Raw genomic sequence first — 22284 nt, 5'->3', positions numbered from 1 at the left:
CGATGACCCATGAGTGCTGAAACACAGCGTCCTGCAGCCCCCACTCCAAGTCCTTTGACTCAAGTCCTATCTTCGGCAAGTGCTGGGAGCAAAGCAGGTGCAGAGCCAGGCAGATGACTCCTGCTCTCAAGCTCACGTGGGGCCTGGAATGACAGTCAATAACCCAAGGGACCTACACGGTCTGGGAAGCAGCTCAGGATGACCATCAGAGCTGGGACTGTGTTAATAGGAGGGTCTGGTTCCGCCTGGGGGATCAGAAGGCTTCCTGGGGCAAGGGGTTGGCCAGGCAAAGGAGGGGTTCCTCACAAATACAGCCCCCCACCCGACAACTACCCTGACTGCGGTGTAATCACCCGGCTGGCTGCCCAGAGGCACAGATAAACTAAGTGCACCGCCCCCGCCCCCCGCAGGGGAACATGTCACATGGTCTCGCCTCTAGATCATAAACTGCTTTAAAGAGAGAGGCCGTGTCTTCTGCCCAGAAGATGGTTCCCTCACACAGCAAACATTAATGACCAGTGTTTCTGAGCACTTTCAGCCATCCAGCTGGATGGCACCCATTTCCATATCGAGTGTGATACCCAAGTCTGGAGCACCCAAAGACGTGCCTGCCACAGCGATGCCACCTGGTTTCAGAATCACCTGCAGTGAAACAGCGAAGACCTGTGCGGCAAGCTCTGAACAGCTGTGCTTGAAACGGACTTGGGGCGATCGCCACACGCCCAGGAGCCACCTGGAAAAGGTGATGTTTCAGGCTGTAACTGTGGAGACGGACTTTTAGAAACAGTCCTATTTTCCCCAAAAGGAAACGTTCCAGTAGCTCACTCTAAAGTTACATCAGGGAAGTATACACAGTATTTTGTGATAACCTCTAAGGGAAAAGAATTTGAAAAAAAAAAAAAAAGTATGTGTTGTGTGTCTATACATACATGTGTGTACACATAGGTACGTATAACTGAGCCACTCTGTTGCACACCCGAAACACAACGCTGTAAATCAACTATACTTCAATAGAAAAAAAAAAGAAACACACAGGCCAAAAACAAATAAAGCTGCATCACACTCTTAGAATATCTGTTATATTTTGACTTTTCCCTACTGTGAAATGCCGTTTCATATGACACAGGGTGCACTCCAGGCAAGTTTACACAAACGACAGTGACCTTGGCCTGGTCTTCCGCTGGCGGGTCCTAGACCTGGACTTCAGCTAACAAAGCAGGAGGCTCTTTATTTATAATACGTTAATCTCAAATAGAACACTGCACAAAATGACGAATTTCCTATATGATTAAGTAAAGTGACTTCCTTGAATCACTACCAAAACAAATTCTTCCCAGGCCAAGATTAAGATACGAGGCCTTGGTGAAAAACTTTTAAGATTCAGGAAAAAGCAGGGAAAACTGTGAAGGATCTCAGAAAGGGGACAACGAGACCTTTCAGGAAATGGGGAAAAATTTTTAAAAAACCATCCTCTCCTTCACTGGAGACACTAGGCAGGTGTGACTTCCTGGATTTAAATAAAAATTTCAGTTCCCAAGTTCCTAACTGGATATTGCAAACAATTCGATTACTGCAGCAAGTGGTACTGCACAGCACTGGACTTAAGCTTGGGAGAACCCACCTCCTGGAATTATATCTAGACACACTTACTGATGCATTGCTGCTGGTTCAAAGGGAATCCTGCAGCAGACTGGCTCTTTCGTGTCCTACGAAATGCTATGAGACCTCTACCTTCTGGGCCTCTGAACTGACGCTGGCTGATTTTTTTTTTAACCATGCCACTACATGTCAGGCATGTGGTTTTAATTTTCTGATGGTTGGATGGCATCACTGACTCAATGGACATGAGTTTGAGCAAAGCCTGGGAAATGGTGAAGGACAGGGAAGCCTGGCGTGCTGCAGTCCATGGGGTCACAAAGAGTCAAACATGACTGAGCGACTGAACAACAAAAAAAGGCCAGACTAAGGCTGCTGCTGCTGCTGCTAAGTCACTTCAGTCGTGTCCGACTCTGTGCGACCCCATAGACAGAAGCCCACCAGGCTCCCCCGTCCCTGGGATTCTCCAGGCAAGAACACTGGAGTGGGTTGCCATTTCCTTCTCCAATGTGTGAAAGTGAAAAGTGAAAGTGAAGCCGCTCAGTCGTGTCCGACCCTTAGCGACCCCATGGACTGCAGCCTACCAGGCTCCTCCATCCATGGGATTTTCTAGGCAAGAGTACTGGAGTGGCAGACTAAGGCACTCCTACATTATTTCCGAACAAAACTAGCAGAACCCAACTGGTCTGCTTTTACAAATTAAACTCAGAAAAGACAGCATATTATGTGAAGTTATCAAAGGGGATGTTTGCTTGTGGCCACCAACACGGGTACTCTGCAACTTAGAAACCTAAGTCAAAAGATACTTCCTCCTAAAGAAACAATATTGTAAATATAAATAGTTCTTGTGTGCTGGGCTTAGTCTCTCGGTTGTGTCTGACTCCCCCATGAACGGTAGCCCGCCAGGCTCCTCTGTCCATGGGATTCTCCAGGCAAGAATACTAGAGTGCGTTGCCATGCCCTCCTCCAGGGGATCTTCCCAACCTAGGGATCAAACACAGGTCTCCTGCATTGCAGGCAGATTGTTTATAGTCTGAGCCACCAGGAAGCACACAAGTAGTTCTTATTTACCTCAAAACACCTGCAGGTTAGAACCTTCCAGGTTCTGAGGATAAGTAAGTTCCTTGGCTCCTCTTGAGAACAGGGTCCTGGTCACCAAGTGGCTGACAAGAGAGGGTGCCATGGACCAACTGCTCTGCAGTGCACAGCTGGAGAGAGGGCAGTGAGGGAAAACTGTGATGAATCTCATAAAGGGGATGACGAGGCCTTTCAGTAAAGAGGGAATAAAACCATCCTCTCCCTTATTGTAAACAGTAGGCATGTGTGACTTTTTGGATTTAAGGGGTAAGGGCCCCTGGAGGACTCCCACAAGGACTCCCAGGAGAGCTCCGAGCTTCAGAAGGGCAGGCTCTGGGCTCCAGGCAAAAGAGGGACAAAGCAAGCTCGGCCCCTGTGAGTGTGCTTAGCGATGAACTTGGCCCCAGTTCAGGGACCACCGTGGAGATAGGAGAAATTCAGGCGTTTCGTTCTCAGGAACTGGTGGTAGGTTAACCCACCTGACAAAGGAAGGGGCGATGCTTTCTAAAAAGACTGAGAGCTGGTGCTGACACAGGACATCCAGCTCCGAAGTCACTGCTATGTTCAGAGGGCCCCCTAAGCCCCCAGGATTCCAGACCCAAGTGGAATGTCCTTCCATCTCAGGGAGGGTCTCTTTCATAACCGCATCTCACAGAGGCGGTGCCTGGACGCTGCGGCAGGCCCCACCAGCAGCTCTGACCTGCTGAAGACGGGGTCTGGGAGACAGAGATGGGCCAACCCAAATCCCTTCCCACAAAGCCTGGAATTCACACGGAAAGGTTACAATCTCAGATACATCAGAGCTCCTGACTTGGGGTGCTGACGCTGGCCTGCTGCCTGGGTCCAAGGTCCGCTCTTTGGCATAACTATCAGGTGAGGTTAGCCTGACCCCCAGAGAGGCTCATCTGTGTCTGCACTTCTCCCAGGGCTGGGCTGCCAGCAGAAGATTAGCTGAGAAGGCAGCAGTCACATCACTAAATCTGTTAACATCTGCCCTGCGGACAGAGAAACTGACTGCATATTCTCCACATTTCAGACCTGAACGCACACTGGCATTTTACTGGGAGGGAATCACCTGCCATCTGAGAACCAACAGCACCTTGCACAGCTGGCAATTGTGGCTTGAGACCTTCATCAAAGCAGCCCACTCCCCCATCACCCACCCCCCACTCCACTCCTTTCCGCCTCCAGCCTCCTCTCAGCTTGGAGCCTCATTTAAATCTAGGTAAGGGTTGTATATTTTTTTCCTGTATAAAAAGAGGATAACGCCTACCTCAGGGGGCACTGCCACTAGCGAGGATTACAAAGAATCATGCCTGTCAAGTGCCTAAAGCGGAAGTGAGTCCATGTATCCTCCTGTGTTACTGGTGATTACTTTCTAAGGTCTCAGCGCAGGGACACACATATTGAGGCAGAACGGTGTCTTGCAAGTGTTCTTAGGGGGGCACGATGGCCTGTAATCAACATTACCCAAAAGCCTTGAATTAGAGCAGAATATCATGAATATTTCACCCTAACGCTGCTTCCCGTGCCACTTATTTCCAGTACTTGGGGTCTCAGTAAAAGGAAAGCCTTCTGGCACAACACCCATTAGCACTGCGAAAGCAGGCTCGGATCAAGTCACTCCCCTCCCGACCACTGCCAAGGCTGAAGCTCAGAGGAAGGAAGCACCCACGCCACGTGGCCGCCCGGCTGCTCCGGCCCAGCCCCTCCTCTTCAGTCCTGCCCCCAGGCTGCACCAAGGTGACCGCTGGCCTTGATGCTCCTCTGGGCCTGGACGGCACCTCTGCTATCTGCTTGGCAAGCTCTGGATGCAGGCCTTCGGGAAGCTGGCTCCGGAGGGGCTCTAGTCAAAAGTCCACTCTTCAGAGGACCCTTGGCTGACCCCCAGCACCAGGACCCCTCTTGGCCCCACATCCAAGGGCTTCACCCACATTTGGGCCTGGTGAAGTTGTGGAAGGTGGTTACCCTGGCTAGAGCAATCGCAATTTTCCCTCTCTCCTCACAATTATAATCATGGACATTGGAAACATGTTTTAATCTCTGGAAAATATGGAAAAAAACCACTGTGTCCCTTCCAACTCTTAACTACTGTTTCTGTAGTTACACTCTTCCAGAAATTCTCACAGTATAGGACCATCTCTTTTTTGTTCCCCCTCAAATGCAAGACACTGCATACTCTGTATTGCCAGGAAAGGAGTTTCTTTTCAAATCCATTGTCTTGCTACCCAAGGCTTACCCCTTCTAGCACATGATCTCTTAAACTGAATGCATACATCAGTGGAAATCTTTCTAAAGCTGATTACGTCCTCTTATGCTACAACAGGAAGACACTAAACACGCTCCCATTTATGAAGGCTTCAGACGCCGGGCAATTTCATTTCTTTCATGAGAGTCATACAGAGCAAGGGGCCTGGGAGGCAGGCACCAGCTACCGCGCCTAGATCTGCTTCTCCAAGCTGCTGTTGGCATTGGTCTCTCGCTTCTGCTTCGACTGGCTTTTGGTAGTTCGTCCTGAGTGGAGGAAGGAGATGACTGGCGTGTGGGAATAGTGTATGAACTGGGTGAGCTCTGGGTGAGGGCTTGGGACAGGCTTCCAGGAGTAAAGCGCACGCCCTCTGTGCTACATACTTGCTTCCTAGCTGCGGCTGTTTGCATCCTGGGGCCAGCAGTTCCTGACCCCTGGGTCCCTCTCACCCAGCCAGAGCGGCCCCGTGCTGAGGCAGCACTGCAGGCTGGGCTGCTGCAGGCTGTGCTGGATGGTGCGCCTTCCAAGCGCCCAGCTTGTGTAAACACGTGAACACTTTGAGCGGGAAAGGAGGGGAGTGCTCCCAAATAACCTCTCGAGGGTGCTCTGAGGCTTCCAGGGCTCAGCATATTCTTTCAAATAAAAACCTTTTTTAAATTAAAAAAAAAAATGTAAACGTTCGCAGAGGCTCTGGCCTCAGGGGTTTGTTTTAAAACCCTGCTTCTTCAGCACGCAGTTCAGAAAGAAGTTAACTGAACCCACAGGGCTGAAAAACGGGACTGGGGCGTGGGAGACAAGACAGTGGGTTTGTGTGAACATCTATGTAATTAGGGACATCTGGTTTGGGGGCGCTTTTGTAATCTTGTTGTGGAAATAAGTTTAATTACTAAATCCTGACCACAGCAGACACAGACATTTAAGAACACTGAGAGCTCTCCAAACAGAGTGGAGCCACGGCCATAGGAATTCTCCAAAAACACACCGACACAGGTAACCAAGCTTTCTGGATGCCTATAGAAGATGTGTTCTTTTGGCTGGACATCTAACGTTTTTGATTCCTTAACTTCTCAAACAATATCTGAGAAACTCAGCCTTTAAGAGACGGTGATTCAGGGTCATGGTTCTGAATTACTCAATCCTTTATGATCAGTTTCAGTATACAATCCCCTTGGCTACTAAGTTCAGTTCAGTGACCAAAATGCATACGTTTTCCGAGCTCAATTCTGTTTCTCTCTGAGACTCATAATCAAGATTTCAAGGACCCTGCAAGCTGTGAAAACACGCATGGGCTTTCTGCCATTTATCTTGGCAGGAAACCAATTCTTGCTCTTTTCCCAAGTTCTTAATATGTTCGGGATTGGTCTCTGCCAAAGCCTCGGGTCCCTGCCTAACCGGCCAATTTGGGCTCACTTCCGTTCCCATCCCCAGACCCCCTTGAAAGCTTGCCGCCCTCCCTGCCCCCAGGGTGACCCACTGCCCCCACTGTCCTTCTTGGGGTCCCACACATGCCTGGGTCCCTCGTGGGGGTCAGCGGGGCTCAGGGGCGCTGGCCAGGCTTCCTCTCTGGGTCAGGCACCTCGCCATCCTCATCCATCTGAGATCCTCCCAGAAGCCTCCCATCCCGCCCCCATCTCTAGGGCTCCCAGGATTCGCAGGTAAAGAGCAAATTTCTCCCTCCTCCCTGTGCCCCCACCGCCCCTGTCAGCATGCCACTGGAGCTCTTCCAGGGCAGAGCACACCTTCCTTTCCTTGGTTTCTCTCTTCAAGCCCATGACCGACCACGGGAAGTCTAATAAACGGCAGTCACTTGACAAATACATAAAAGTCACCCATCACGAAAATAAACTCATTACATAAGTGAAGCTGAAGTCTTAGCTTTTCTGAAAGAAACATTCTGCAATATCATCTTGCTTTTTTAAACAGAACCATTGTGAGGCTCAAAGAGGTTTACGTACGACATTAAAATTTTCTAGAAACCTAATATAATGGGTTTGTAATTAGATTACTTTTTCCAGTAGCCAGTAAAATATGTTCTCTTTGAAAAATGTTAAAACCCAAAAAGGTAACAGGATAAGGAAATGAAATGGATTCTACCATCTCTTGTACGCATTTCCTGATTTTCGTAAGTTACGTGGAGTTTTTTCCTCAAACAGTTGAATGGCTGAAAAGATACAGTTGAAATTGTAGGGCTTCCCTGGTGGCTCAGTGGTAAAGACTCTGCCCGCCAATGCAGGGGACACGTGTTCGATCCCTGGGCTGGGGAGACCCCTCAGGCCACAGAGCAACTAAGCCTGCACCACAACTACTAAGCCTGCGCTCTGAAGCCCACGTGCGGCAGCTACGTAAGCCTTGTGCTCTGGAGTCCATGCTCTGCAACAAGAGAAGCCTCCACAAGAAGCCCGAGCACCGCAGCTAGAGGGGAGCCCAGCTGCCTGAGGGCTCTCTCCAGCTTTGGAGGGCAGGGACTCCTTGCTAGCTGTAGTGCACAGGCCATTGCGGGGGCTTCTCTTGCTGCGGAGCACAGGCTCCCGGGCCTGCCCGCTTCAGTAACTACAGCGCGTGCTCTGGAGCACAGGCTTAGGAGTTGTGGTGCATGGGCTTAGCTGCTCTGAGGCATGTGGGGGTCTTCCCAGACCAGGCAATGAACTCACGTGTCCTGCACTGGCAGGCGGATTCTTCACCACTGAGCCACCAGGGAAGCCCTAAATTATTCAAATAAAAAAAAAAAGAAAAATGTAGGGGCTTCCCTGGAGGCCCAGTGGTTAAGACCCCTGCTTCCAATGTTGGGGCACAGGTTCAGTCCCTGGTCAGGGAACTAAGAACCCACCAAGCATGCAGTGAGATAGATCAAAGAGGTTTTTTTTTTTTTTGAATTGTATGTGCTGTGCTCAGTTGCTTTAGTTATGTCTGATTCTTTGTGACCTTATGGACCATAGCCCGCTAGGCTCCTGGGTCCACGGGATTCTCCAGGCAAGGATACTAAAGTGGGTTGCCACGCCCTCCTCCTTCAAATTGTATCTATATATACACACATATATACACAAGTAAGCCCACAATTCAAAGCCAAATGACAGAATTTTTTGATTAGTCTTACAGATGAGGAAATTGTGGTCCAGAAGTTCTGTACGGAAGATCACACAACTGTTTGGAAGAAGACCTGAGCCGTGCTCCCACCTTCAAGTTAGCCCATTCTTACACATGTATGCAAACTTCAAAATAATTGTGTTTTAACCAAAGACGAACAGTGATACTAAGTAATGAACATTATAGCATAAAGGCAATGAAAATCCTGACTTTAAACATTTGGCTAAATCTAGGTTGCTGGACGGAGAAGGCAATGGCAAGCCACTCCGGTACTCTTGCCTAGAAAATCCCATAGACAGAGGAACCTGGTGGGCTATAGTCCATGGGTCACTACTAGTCGGACAAGACTGAGCGACTTCACTTTCACTTTTCACTTGCCTGCATTGGAGAAGGAAATGGCAACCCACTCCAGTGTTCTTGCCTGGAGAATCCCAGGGACGGGGCACCCTGGTGGGCTGCCATCTATGGGTTCGCACAGAGTCGGAGACGACTGAAGCGACTTAGCAGCAGCAGCAGCAGGTTGCTGGGTATGTAAGCACGAGGGCTAGCTTCTGGACAAAGTTTATAGACAAAGGAGAGCAAAGCTGAAGGAAAAACAAAAAAGGTGCAGCAAAGACTTCCACCTCTGATCAAGATGGAGTAATAGTGATCAATTTTACCCTCCCACATGAAACGATGACAACAAAAAGAGAGGGAAAATATATGAAAGGATTTTCAAGACACTGAACTTTACAAAACAAAGGGCAGAGATACCTGTGATACAAGGAAAATGTTTGAGTGAGTAAGACTGACAAATGCCCCAGGTTCCTGCCTGCAGAGAGGCACTAGGCCCTGGGCAGGGAGGTGAAGCAGAGCCTGTCGGGGAAGGGGGCTCCCTGAATTGAAGACAGAGAGCTGAAGGTCAGAGGGAACCAAGTCAACTAGAGGTCATGGGACCAAAGATAAGAGAGCTGCACAAACAACCCTGGGTATCTGCAGAGGCACTGACCTGACCCACACTGAGAGGCGAGGGCCCACAGCTGGGACAGGGTGCCTGCCCACCAGCCAGAACAGAGTGGGTCCTGGTCCAGGGCACTGCAGCAAGTCCTCCTGGAGGCCTTGCCTCAGCAGAAGGGAATAACTAGCCCTAAGCTGAGACTTCCCGACCCAACAAACTGTAAAAGAAAGACCTGAAAGAATCAGATGTGCTTAGTCGCTCAGTTGTGTCTGACTCTTTGCGTCTTTTTGGACTGTGGCCCACCAGGCTCCTCTGTCCATTGGATTTTTCAGGCAAGGACACCAGAGTGGGTTACACCATTTCCTTCTCCAGGGGATCTTCCTGACCCAGGGATTGAACTCACATCTCCTGCACTGCATGTGGATTCTTTACTGGTTGCGCTATCAAACCATCTCCAGATAACGATATTTCAGAACAAAGCTTTTAGGAAAATACAAATATCAAGCACCCAAGAAGGTAAAATTCATGACATCTGGCATCCAAAGATTATCAGTCCTGCAAAGAAGCAGAGGAACCTACTGAAAATAAAGAGGAAAAGAAAAAATAAATAGAATCTTACCTTAAATGACAAAGATAGAATTGGCAAAAACATTAGAACAGTTACTAGAACTGTATGCCATATGTTCAAAAAACAGTTTTAGCAAGGTTGCAGGATACAATATAAATACACAAAATCCATTTTATTTTAATATATTAGCAACAAACAATCAGAAATTGTAACTTAAAGAGTAATGTAATTTACAATAAAAAATATGAAACAGTGATAAATCTGACAAAAGACATGAAAGACTTGTCCACTGAAAACTACAAAACACTGTTGAGAGAAAAACAAAGAAGTGGAGAGACATTCCTGGGTTGGAAGCATCATTGTTAAGATGTCAGTTCTCCCCCAAATGATCTATAAATTTGATGCAACCACAGACAAAATCCCAGCAGGGTTCGTTTTGGGCAGGAACTGCCAAGCTGTGCTAAAATTCATGTGGAAATTCAAAGAACCAAAAAAAATCAAGTTGAAAAAGAGCAAAGTTGGAGAGTTAACACTACTTGGTCTCAAAACTTATTATAAAGTATAGCAATAAGAAAGACTGTGGTATTGGCATAAAGAACAATAGATCAATGAACAGTGCAGAGTCCAGAAATGAGACCACACACGCACAGGCAACTGACAGTGTAAGAATGTGCAAAGGCCTTCAGCAACAGAGAAAGGATTCTCCAAGCGGTGCCAGAGCACTGTGCAAAAGCAGCCAAACCCCGAAATCCATACCCAGCATCATATACAAAAATTAACTCCAAAAGGATCATAGGCCTCAATGTAAAACTAAGCAAAGATTTCCTTGATACCAGACCAAAAACATGATCCTTAAAAAAAGGGCAAATTAGATTTCATCGAAACCAATAACTTCTGTTCCTCAAAGACACAATTAAGAGAATGAAAACAGACTGGGAACACAAATGTGCAGAGCATGTATCTGATATAAGACCTACATCCAGAATACAAAGAACTCTCAAAACGCATTCATAAGAAAACAACTCAAATAGACAAATTATTTCAACACACTTCACCAAAAAAAAAAAAAAAAATACAGATGGCAAATAGGCACATGGAAAGGTACTCAACATCAGCAGTCTTAGAGAAATGCAAATAAAAAATACAATAAAATACCACCACATGTCAATTAGAATGGCTAAAATTAAAGGGACTAATATTAAGTGGTGACAAGGATGTGGCTGAACTGGAACTAGCATATTCTGATGATGGGAATGTAAAACGGTAGAATCACTCTGGAAAGTTTGGTAGTTTCCTTCAAGAGTTAACGTACATCACTCCTACATAATAAACAATATAGATGAAGGCATGAGTCCATACAAAGACTTGAACGTTTACTTTCATAGCTTTGTTTGTAATAGCTAAAAACTGGATACAATTCAAACAGTGAAAAGATAAACAAACTGTCGTGTATACACACAGTGGAATACTACTCAGGAGTGAACAGGAGTGAACCACTGATACATCCAACAACACACATGAGCCTCAGAACAAAAGCCAGACCGGAAAGAACATGCTGGGTGGCTTCCTAAACATTCCACTAGGAAATGCAAATTGGGCTATGGTGACAGAAAGCAGGTCAGCGGTTGCCTAGAGAGGTGGGGGACGGAAAGCGAGTTATGAGGGGACCCAGGGACGTTTCTGGACATGATGCACCTTCACTGTGGTGACGGTCTCACAGTGTGACATTATATATGTATCAAGACTTAGTAAACTGTACAGTCCAAATATGTGCCGCGTATGTCAACTATATCTAAATAATGCTGTTAAAATACACCGAACTTGGTCAAATGTATAAATGTATAAGCAAATGTGTAAATGTATAAATTTGAATAAGCAAGCTCATTAGGATATGGTCTATCCAGTTAATGCAACAGCAGTAATGCCCCATATAACAACATACTCAAATTCCTCAGGCGTCAAAACCAACATTCAGAAACACAAATTCTGTGTGAGAGGCTCAAATAATATTCTGCCATCTTTTCTTAAGATATGGTGTCTTACACTGAACTTTACTGAGGTTTCTCCTTCAAAATGAAGCTGCCCACAGAGTTCTTGTAAGTACATTTGCTAACACCACTTCTAGACATTTCTGGAAGTGGTATCACTAGAAATGGTATCCTGGACATTCCTCTTCTTGGAAAGTAATTCAACAGGGACACGATGGGGTATTAGTAACTCATTCAGAGGTCTGGAAACATCCTCGAGGTGAGCCAGGTGTACAGAAGGAATAAATCTTTCCTTCCATTGTGCTTTCCTCGTGCCTTTAAGGTACGGCAAAGCTTCTTTGCATCCAAAGCCCTCTGCATGAGAATCCTGCCTGTTCACTGCACTGGCACCACCGCCAGGCACAGAGCCTCTGGCCTTCTCACCTTTATTACACTGCTCACTTGCAGGGAATGACTTCCCTTTTCTTTATCTAGATAAGGCCCGAATTTTCTAGGGAAGCTTCCCAATGACGCGCTGAAGCACCGGAATCACCTGGGGGGTTGTGAGTCTCACATGTCTGCAAAGGGCACAAGGGAACTTCTGGAGGGCACGAAAGTGTTACATACAATATATATGTTTCACATTTTAAAATTTTGACCGGGGCAGCAGATATCTGCCTGTATACACTTCTTAAAAGTCACTGAGCTCTACATTTAAAATGGGTGCGTGTTAGTGTATATAAATTATAATTCAATGAAACTGGTTTAAAAGAAAATCCACGTAAAACTATACAACATAAAATGAACAAGGGGAAAAAAATCCCAAAGTGAGATGGACACCAGAGGAGGTACCCAAACTCAATTCGTAACATACAAGAAATTGACCCTTGAGCCAGGAGGGGGTCAGCGATGCCAACTCTCCCCATAGCCTGACATCTGCATGTTGACTTTACAGTCTGGATCACGTAGTACGTATTTACTGAAAAAAAAAAAAAAAAAAAAAAAATCCATGTATCAAGTGGACAAGTCCAGCTCAAATCCAGCTCAAAACCTCAACTGTACACACAGGGTCAGTGATCTGGTTCTCTCATCTTCAAAAATGAACCTCTTGATTGAGAAAGGTAATTATAGGGGGGAAAATCACCAGAAGGCTCCAACCATGTTTCCCTCTTTCCCCTGGATCTCATTGCAGAGCTTTAGAATGTCAGTAAAGGCTGTTAACGTCCATGAGGATGGCAAGAGAGGGAAAGATGCAGCAACTGTGCTTCATGTGCAGAGAACACACGATGACCGATGGACTCTGCATGACTCTCAGAGGAATCTGTGCTCAAAACCACAGTCTAAGAAGTCAGTGTCAAATAATGAATTTAAAAAATACAATTTACTTCACTCTGTATAACAGGCTCCGGTTTAATCCACCTCATTAGAACTGATTCAAATATATATGCCAGAAAGAAAAACACCAATACAGTATACTAACGCATATATATGGAATTTAGAAAGATGGTAACGATAGCCCTGTATGCGAGACAGTAAAAGAGACACAGATATATTGAACAGTCTTTTGGACTCTGTGGGAGAGGGCCAGGGTGGGATGATTTGGGAGAATGGCATTGAAACATGTATATTATCATACATGAAATGAATCGCCAGCCCAGGTTTGATGCATCATACAGGATGCTCAGGGCTGGTGTACTGGGATGAACCAGAGGGATGGGATGGGGAGAGAGGCGGGAGGGGGGTTCAAGATGGGGAACACATGTACACCCGGGGCAGATTCATGTCAATGTATGGCAAAACCAATACAATATTGTAAAGTAAATAAATAAAACTGAGATTAAAAAAAATAAAAAATAAAGAAAAAAATACAATTTAAATTCTGAAATGCAGTTCAGAAATACAATAAATCATGACTAAGTAAACTAATGGAACACCATTATATGTGAACAGCAAATTTCAGTTAAAAACCCACAAAAATGGAATGCCTCATTCCCCAAAGACCATGGCTATTTAAATGAGACATTTTAAATTAGGTATCTTGGATATTTAAACATTTCCAAGCACACATCTTAAGCTACCATTTATGAGTCTTACTTAAAAGACTAGGCACTGACTTGTAAGCCATTTCACCAACATTATCTCATTTAATCTTACTAACTCTGTAAGGAAGGTATTCAGTTCAGTTCAGTCTCTCAGTCGTGTCCGACTCTTTGCGACCCCATGAATCACAGCACGCCAGGCCTCCTTGTCCATCACCAACTCCCGGAGTTCACTCAAACTCATGTCCATCGAGTCGGTGATGCCATTCAGCCATCTCATTCTCTGTCGTCCCCGTCTCCTCCCACCCCCAATTCTTCCTAGCATCAGACGCTTTTCCAGTGAGTCAACTCGACACATGAGGTGGCCAAAGTATTGGAGTTTCAACTTTAGCATCAGTCCTTCAAATGAACACCCAGGATTGATCTCCTTTAGGATGGACTGGTTAGATCTCCTTGCAGTCCAAGGGACTCTCAAGAGTCTTCTCCAGCACCACAGTTCAAAAGCATCAATTCTTCGGCGATCAGCTTTCTTCACAGTCCAACTCTCACATCCATACATGACCACGGGAAAAAACATAGCCTTGACTAGACGGACCTTGGTTGGCAAAGTAATGTCTCTGCTTTTTAATATGCTATCTAGGTTGGTCATAACTTTCCTTCCAAGGAGTAAGTGTCTTTTAATTTCCGGGCTGCAATCAGCATCCACAGTGATTTTGGAGCCCCAAAAAATAAAGTCTGACACTGTTTCCACTGTTTCCCCATCTATTTCCCATGAAGTGATGGGACCAGATGCCATGATCTTTGTTTTCTGAATGTGGAGCTTCAAGCCAAACTTTTCACTCCCCTCTTTCACTTTCATCAAGAGGCTTTTGAGTTTTACTCTCTCCATTTTCAGTTCAGTTCAGTTCAGTCGCTCAGTTGTGTCCGACTCTCCGCGACCCCATGAATCACAGCACGCCAGGCCTCCCTGTCCATCACCAACTCCCGGAGTACACTCAAACTCATGTCCATTTTATAGATGACAAAACTGAGGTTAAGAGAGGTTAAGTAACATGTCCAAAGCTACACAGAACCTTCGATTAGACTCAAATGACTATGCTTTTGTCCATTCTAGATTTATAATTCAGGATGTTATTTCTGCTATAAAATCATAAGCTTATTCACAAGATATGCATTTTCTAATTAGTCATGTAAGCATCCTCAACCTACACAGTAATTTGAAGTTCAGTGAGTGATATGCCAGCCCTTTATAAATCCATCTCATGGTTTTATGTATGATACCAATGCACTCATAACTATTAAAGATGTATTTTCCTCTTAAAAGGTCACATGTACTTATATCTGCTAATTAGAGGACAACTGAACTTCTTTCCTTTGAAAGCCACTATAATACTGGGTCAAAAAAAAAAGAAACTCAGAAAAATGTATGTTCCCTTTAAAATGTTTTTCTGATACCTCTCTAACCAGGAGAGTTTGAAGAAATTTGATGAAATCTCATGCACTGTAAATAATCCCAAACCTGGTATAATGTGTTTAAGAAAGGTACCTGGAGTCAGACAGATTTCAATTCTGATAATGCCTGTGCCACTAAGTAGCTGAAAAGGCTGGCAGGTAGCTGACGCTAGAGGGATATTGGAGTCGTGTTTACTGCAACATGTGCAACTTTTATAAACTTCCTAGGTTTGTCTTTTAATGTGCATACTCCAAGTTATAAACAAAATCTGTACCTAAATGTTGTGTGTGGGCTGTGGAGAGAGAAGTGCTTTTTTTTTTTTTTTTTGCATAAAAGAAGGCTTAACAGGCATCATGGCCTCCAGGAACACCCATCTCAACTTCCCCAGACCCCCATCCTGGGCCTGCACGAAGTATCGATTCCCCCCAGAAACAGCAGGGTCACTGGGGGCTGGGGTTGGGACCTGCCTCCTTCAAGGCGAAACCTGCGCCTGTAAGCTGACCTGGGAGTCTGCCTGTTTCTCAGGTTCTCACGGGAAAACATTTCTGAGCTCCAAAAAGCCAGCACACACAACTGCACGCTACAACCCCTTTCGCCACTGCCTGCTGCCAGTCTTCTCTCTCTTCAGTCAGCAGTCTAAAGGTGAGTTATGCCCAGGGGGATTTCAAAGAGGAACGGTTCTTGTTCCAAAGGAGAAAACTGAGGCTCATGACCACAGAGGCCATTGGCAGGCCTTGGAATACAACACAAGGGCAGCTCCAAGTGCAAGTTCTTCCTGATAAACACCACTGAACACTGCCCTAGCGCCAGGCATTTCCAAGATGGCAGGCTCTCCTTCCAACCATGGGTTTAGGCTCCCTTTTTCTTTTTTTTTAATCCAAGTCCATGGTCCTGTAAGCACAACACCAAAACCTCCAGAAAGAGCAGAATTTGGTATCACACCAACACAGCCCAACGTATCATGTCCCAAACACCCCTTTCTGTCTGGTGGGGCCAACCTGCATCTCCGGGGCCACAGCCCCCACCACACCCTTCCCCACTTTTATCTGCCCGGCCTGATTCTCGGTTGTTGCCTAGGCTTCTGCATACAGACAAGCTCACTTGTGGGCTGACCCTGCCTGCAGACGTTACTCAGTAGTTGTGACAGGGAGCTCCCACCAAGTGCAAGGATCAGTGTTAACTTCTGTCCTGCTCTCAGTACCCCACCTCACACAGAGGTCTGCCACGATCAGTGTGGAACCCTGATTTCTAAACTGCTTTAGCTGCAACCAGCAATACAGGCACCCAACACACCACCCCCACACACTCAAATTATCCAGGTTTGACGTAATATCCTTGCTATGCATGATAAACCAATACTCTTCATCCTACTCTTCATTTTTCAGTCTTGGAGAGACAAAAATCTAGCAGAGGAGGAAAGACCATAAAGTACACACAATACATAAATGAATACACAGTCATCCCTCAGTATCTATGAGGGGCTGGTTCCAGGACCTACCAGACACCGCAATCCACAGATGCTCAAGGCCCATAGATAGCCTTCCATTCAGCATCTGTGGATTCAACCAACCTCGAATCGGGTCATGTATCCTTTTGGACAAAAAAAATCTGTTATTAAAAAAATCAGATTCCTAAAATCTTCTAAATTTATTTCTCAACCTACTAATGGATCATAATCTCCAGTTTGAGAAGTAATTTTTGGTAATACAACAGTGATTACCTTTACATAATACCAGAGGTACACAAACACCAGCAAATACTTAGGTATGAGATCCCACACCGCACACCGCCCCCCCCGCACTCCCCCTCAGTAACCCTCAAGTCACATCTTCTCTCTGCCCAGAAATGTAGAGGTACCACAGTGGAGAATCAGCTCTGAATGCCCCAGGTCAAGGTGAGAAGAGAGGACCAACCTGGGGCAGACTAAGGTGTCAGTCAAGTGCCATTCCAGGAGGAGGAAGAGTGTGGCTTTTCTCTTCATCACCTGGGAAGTCTACACAATCTCAAGTCTTCCCCTTGGGTCAGGCTGCCCATTTCCCAATGGGACTGTCAGTACTGGCAGGCAGGAATTTCTTTTGTGAAAATCCTACACTCTACCCAGACATGACTGAAGCACGATTTAAGTAATAATAAATGGTCAACAGGTTATTTCTTGAATCTAAGATAACTTTTCTAATTCGTGGTTTCTGTTAAACAGTAAACTCTTCATTGCTAAGGACACTGGTTTGTTAGTGGGAAAGAAGGAAAGGGAGATGTGGGAGAGAGAAAAAAATCTAGAGGGAACACAAGAATAGATCATAAATACACACAATACACAAGTAAATAAAATGTCGGATGCTGTAAAACAAAACCAAGGAGCTTTAGACTAAAACTGAAGAATCATCACAAAATACATACTGTAACCCTCTTCTGTCCAATAAAGTACGGCAAACCATATAGCAGAAATACGAGTTACAAGTCAAGTTACTTTTCTAGCTTGCTGCTGCTGCTGCGTCACTTCAGTCGTATCCGACTCTGTGTGACCCCACAGACAGAAGCCCACCAGGGTCCCCCGTCCTTGGGATTCTCCAGGCAAGAACACTGGAGTGGGTTGCCATTTCCTTCTCCAATGCATTAAAGTGAAACGGGAAAATGAAGTCGCTCAGTCGTGTCCGACCCTTAGCGACCCCACGGACTACAGCCTACCAGGCTCCTCCATCCATGGGATTTTCTAGGCAATAGTACTGGAGTGGCTTGCCATTGCCTTCTCCTTAAAAGAGCACAATTCCTTCAACTACTATGAGAGGCAGAGGCATTTTCTGATCATAGAAAAACTAACCTTTTGCAAGGAGACAGATCTGGCACTGGTGTAGCAGCACCCTGACACTTAGGTCAAGAGTGATAATACTGCCCAGAAGATAAATAATTTACACCTGAGCAAGCCATGGGCCGTAAAACACGAAAAACAGATGGAACTTTTGAGAAGTCACTTGATTCGAATTGTATATACAAGTGATTCTTAAAAACAGGAAGACAAGGAAGGCACAGAAAGCTTTGGCAGAAAAACTCTTAACAGGAGGCAGTGCTTTCCAGATCCTTCCAATAAATAATCGTTCAACATTGACCATCTAGAGGCATTTCACCTGGAAGTGCACACATGGGGAAGCACGGATTCGGAAAGTTTACAGGCTAAATCTGGGCCATGGAAAGGCACTGACAAATCCTAATTTTGAAGCTCTCCGAGTTCTCATAATTTGTTTTAATTTACACCTATAAAGTTGTGGTCGAGGGGTGGTTGAAGAGAAGCTGGAGGCTTAAAAGGTACCTGGATGAGGTGGGGCGGAAGTGAAATCCTTTAGACCTGATCCTGAAAAGCAACCGGCCTTCTGAAACCAACTTAGTCCCTTTCACGTTAGTGGCATTTTGAGACGGGAGGGGGACAGTGGATCAATAGGCGGCGGCGGCAGACACCCCAGCCTGAAAACTCCTCCAGGCACCCGGTGTTACACTCTGGCACGCTCACTCCTTCCCAGCGCCTGCTCCGCGTTTGCTGAATGGACAGGAACCCCAAATGAATGAATGGGAGAGAGACGTCCGGCCAGAGGCTCTGAGCAGGCTGGGCCCTGGACAGCGCCGGGCGCCCGCGGGCGCGGGGTACCCTTGGGGCAGCGCGGCGCAGCGCGCGGACCGAGGGGGCCGGGGCCTCGCCGAACAAAGGGGCGCGGGGGGCCGGGCGCTCACCTCATCGCCCCACTTGAGCACGTCCTTGTGCCGGTCCTTGACGGCGTGGTAGATGTGCAGGAACTGGAGGATCCCGTGCCGCCGCACGTGGTCGGCGTGGCGCTGGGTCTCCTCCCAGCTCAGCGGTGAGCCCTGGGACAGCAGCCCCATGGCCGCCCCCTCTCTCCGCCCTCGGGGCCGGCGGCGGCGGCCGCTCCGGGCTCGGGGCGCGCGGCGCGGGCCGGACGCTCAGCTGCCCGCAGAAGGCGGCGGCGGCTCAGCCCCGGGATGGGGTGTGTGTGGGGGGCGCCCTCGGGCCCCAGCCGGCGGAGGGAGGGTCCGGTCCCCTCCGGCTCCCAAGCGCGGGGTCCTAGCCGCCCCGGGGACCGATCCAGGGGTCGGGCGCACCGCGCGGGCGGCGGCGGCGGCCCCGAGGCAGGGCTGGCTGGCTGGCTGGCCCTCCGCCCGACCCCTCGCCCGCCCTGGCTCCCGCACCGCTCCTGCTCCGAAGCGACGGGGGCTGACGCTTCTCTTTGCCGGTGTCGTGCACTAGCTCCTTCCTACTTGTGACCAAAACCTGCGCCGCTGAGCATGCCCAGTGCTCCCGTCCGCCGGCCGGCCGCTCCCAGACGCGAGAGGCCGCTCCGGATTTTATAGGCTGCGGAAGGGGCGGGGCCATGGGCGGGGCCTGTGAGGGCGGGGCCAAGCGCCCGCGGAGACTCGGGGGCCCGGGGTAGGCGTGCGGAGGCGTGGTTAGGGAGGAGTCCAGGGGGAGCATCCGCGGAGGCCGCGGTTCTCTCGGCTTTAGGCAAATGATCTCTGTGAAATTCCTTTTTTTGTAATCCGAAAAGAGAAACTGAGTTGGGGAAGAAAGTTGATTATTCGCGCTAATGAAGAATCCACCAGATTATTTTTTAGGTGAGAAAGGCCTCACACTTATAAAAACAGGGTGAGAACATTATGCTGTGGCAAGAAAATTTGGCTATGGGCTTTAAGACGTGAACATATTAAGTATTTGTGTAGTCTCTAACTATTTGATGACATAAGTTCTTTGTATGGCACAGACACCATTCATCCCAACCAAAGGGTTGCAATAGACCCATCAAGCGATTAAAATGACGTTCGTGTGAGCTTACCATGGAGGTGAAAGATATTAGAAACTTCTGGAGTTGGCCCTATCTTGGCGGGAAAGGGAAGGAACGAGGTACCTCACCCCCAAATAATTGTTCAAATATTGTGTTAACAGAGCGATGAGATGACAGATGAGGCTGAAAGTGACAGCAGCTAGTTCATGCACGTATTGAGGCCAGAAAGTGTGTGCTTACTGTGCCAGCTTCCCTTACACCACAGCTAACATCTAGTGAGCACTGTGTGGATCACAACAAACTCTGGAAAAGTCTTCAGGAGATGGGAATACCAGACCACCTGACCTGCCTCCTGAGAAATCTGTATGCAGGTCAAGAAGCAACAGTTAGAACTGGATATGGAACAACAGACTGGTTCCAAATTGGGAAGGGGGAACATCAAGGCCGTATATTGTCACGTTAAGGCTGTATATTTTCACCCTGCTTATTTAACTTATATGCTGAGTACATCATGAGAAATGCTGGACTCAATGAAGCACTAGCTGGAATCAAGATTGCCGGGAGAAATATCAATAACCTCAGATATGCAGATGACACCACCGTTATGGCAGAAAGCGAAGAACTAAAGAGGCTCTTGATGAAAGTGAAAGAGGAGAGTGAAAAAGTTGGCTTAAAACTCAATATTCAGAAAACTAAGATCATGGCATCTGGTCTCATCACTTCATGGCAAATAGATGGGGAAACAATGGAAATAGAGACTTTATTTTTGGGGGCTCCAAAATCAGTGCAGATGGTGACTGCAGTCATGAAATTAAAAGATGCTTGCTCCTTGCAAGAAAAACTATGACCAACCTAGACAGCATATTAAAAAGCAGAGACATTACTTTGCCAACAAAGTTCCATCTAGTCAAAGCCATGGTTTTTCCAGTAGGCACGTATGGATGTAAGAGTGGACTATAAAGAAAGCTGAGCGCCGAAGAAGTGATGCTTTTGAATTGTGGTGTTCGAGAAGAATCTTGAGAGTCCCTTGGACTGCAAGGAGACCCAACCAGTCCATCCTAAAGGAAATCAGTCCTGAGTATTCATTGGCAGTACTTTGGCCACCTGATGCGAAGAACTGACTCATTTGGAAAAGACCCTGATGCTGGGAAAGACTGAAGTTGGGAGGAGAAGGGGACGACAGAGGATGAGATGGTTGGATGGTATCACTGACTCAACGGACATGAGTTTGAGTGAACTCCAGGAGTTGGTGATGGCAGGGAGGCCTGACGTGCTGCAGTTCATGGGGTCACAAAGAGTCAGACACGACTGAGCGACTGAACTGAACTGAACACGCTCAGTCGTGTCCGACTCTCCGCGACCCCATGAATCACAGCCTGACGTGCTGCAGTTCATGGGGTCACAAAGAGTCGGACACGACTGAGCGACTGAACTGAACTGAACACGCTCAGTCGTGTCCAACTCTCCGCGACCCCATGAATCACAGCACGCCAGGCTTCCCTGTCCATCACCAACTCTCAGAGTTCACTCAAACTCATGTCCACAGAGTCGGTGATGCCATCCAGCCATCTCATTCTCTGTCGTCCCCTTCTCCTCCCGCCCCCAACCTTTCCCAGCATCAGAGTCTTTTCCAGTGAGTCAACTTGTTGCATGAGGTGGCCAAAGTATTGCAGTTTCAGTTTTAGCATCAGTCTTTCCAACGAGCACCCAGGATTGATCTCCTTTAGAATGGACTCGTTGGATCTCCTTGCAGTACAAGGGACTCTCAAGAGTCTTAATGGATAGATGATCATAGGGGTCTCTTCTCCCCACCCTTATATTGAACTTGCCCATCTCAGGGTCTGGGGACATGGATACCCAAGGTCTGGCTATAATGTCCACAGGGGTGTGTGTGTGTGTGTGTGTGTGTGTGTGTGTGTGTGTGTGTGTGGAGTGTGAGTGGGGATGTGAGGGTATTTGAAGCTCAGAAGATAATGTTTCAATCATCTGTTTCAACAGCTGGGATAAAAGTCAAGCCTCATTCTACTTTGTCCATAGCCCAATCTTCCTTGTACCCTCCCCACCAATCACAAGAGCTGTGTGGTTCTGACTTTCTGCTGTTTTTCTCTGGTTGGAATTCTCCACTTGACACAATCCTGTTCATTCATTGGGTCCCAGTTACTCTTCTCCGTATTTTGGTTGCACTTGTACGTATCACTGTTTCTACATTATGGTAGACTCGCTTAAAAAATATTTCCACGCTAGATAGTGACTTCCTCTGGGATAGAGTTGATTCAGGCCTCTTGTATCTTTAGCTCTAAAAAAAGTGCTTGTTGTAAATGGAAGGAAGGCGGTGTGGGGGTGGGGAGGAAGGGATAGTATTGGTCACTGTTTCACATTCAAGCCAGGTATCCAAAGGATCATTTTGTAATTCTTATAATCTCATCTCACACATGCATACCCTGGCATTGTTCAGTACAATAGCCATTAGCCACCATGTGGCTGAGCACTTGAAATGTGGCTAATTGGAGAAACTGAATTTTAGTTTGATT

The 22284-nt window shown here is 47.0% G+C and overlaps 1 protein-coding gene across 2 annotated transcripts in view; it reads right to left on the bottom strand.

Annotated features, from left to right (window-relative positions):
* GCLC (glutamate-cysteine ligase catalytic subunit) overlaps positions 1 to 19283 on the bottom strand; it is a 44431-nt gene extending 25148 nt beyond the window's left edge. For both annotated transcript variants that reach the window (XM_055406143.2, XM_055406144.2), the window contains exon 1: positions 18690 to 19283. In XM_055406143.2, the coding sequence (XP_055262118.1) occupies positions 18690 to 18839 (150 nt within the window). In that variant the 5' untranslated portion in view covers positions 18840 to 19283. The remainder of the gene's footprint in view (positions 1 to 18689) is intronic.
* Between the last annotated feature and the right edge of the window lie 3001 nt (positions 19284 to 22284).

The sequence above is a fragment of the Moschus berezovskii genome, chromosome 23, assembly GCF_049115385.1.
Source record: "Moschus berezovskii isolate FMDL1 chromosome 23, NW_MosBer_1.0, whole genome shotgun sequence".
Taxonomy (NCBI): Eukaryota; Metazoa; Chordata; class Mammalia; order Artiodactyla; family Moschidae; genus Moschus; species Moschus berezovskii.
Note: the sequence above shows the minus strand (reverse complement) of the source record. Positions and strands in the feature narration are given on the sequence as shown.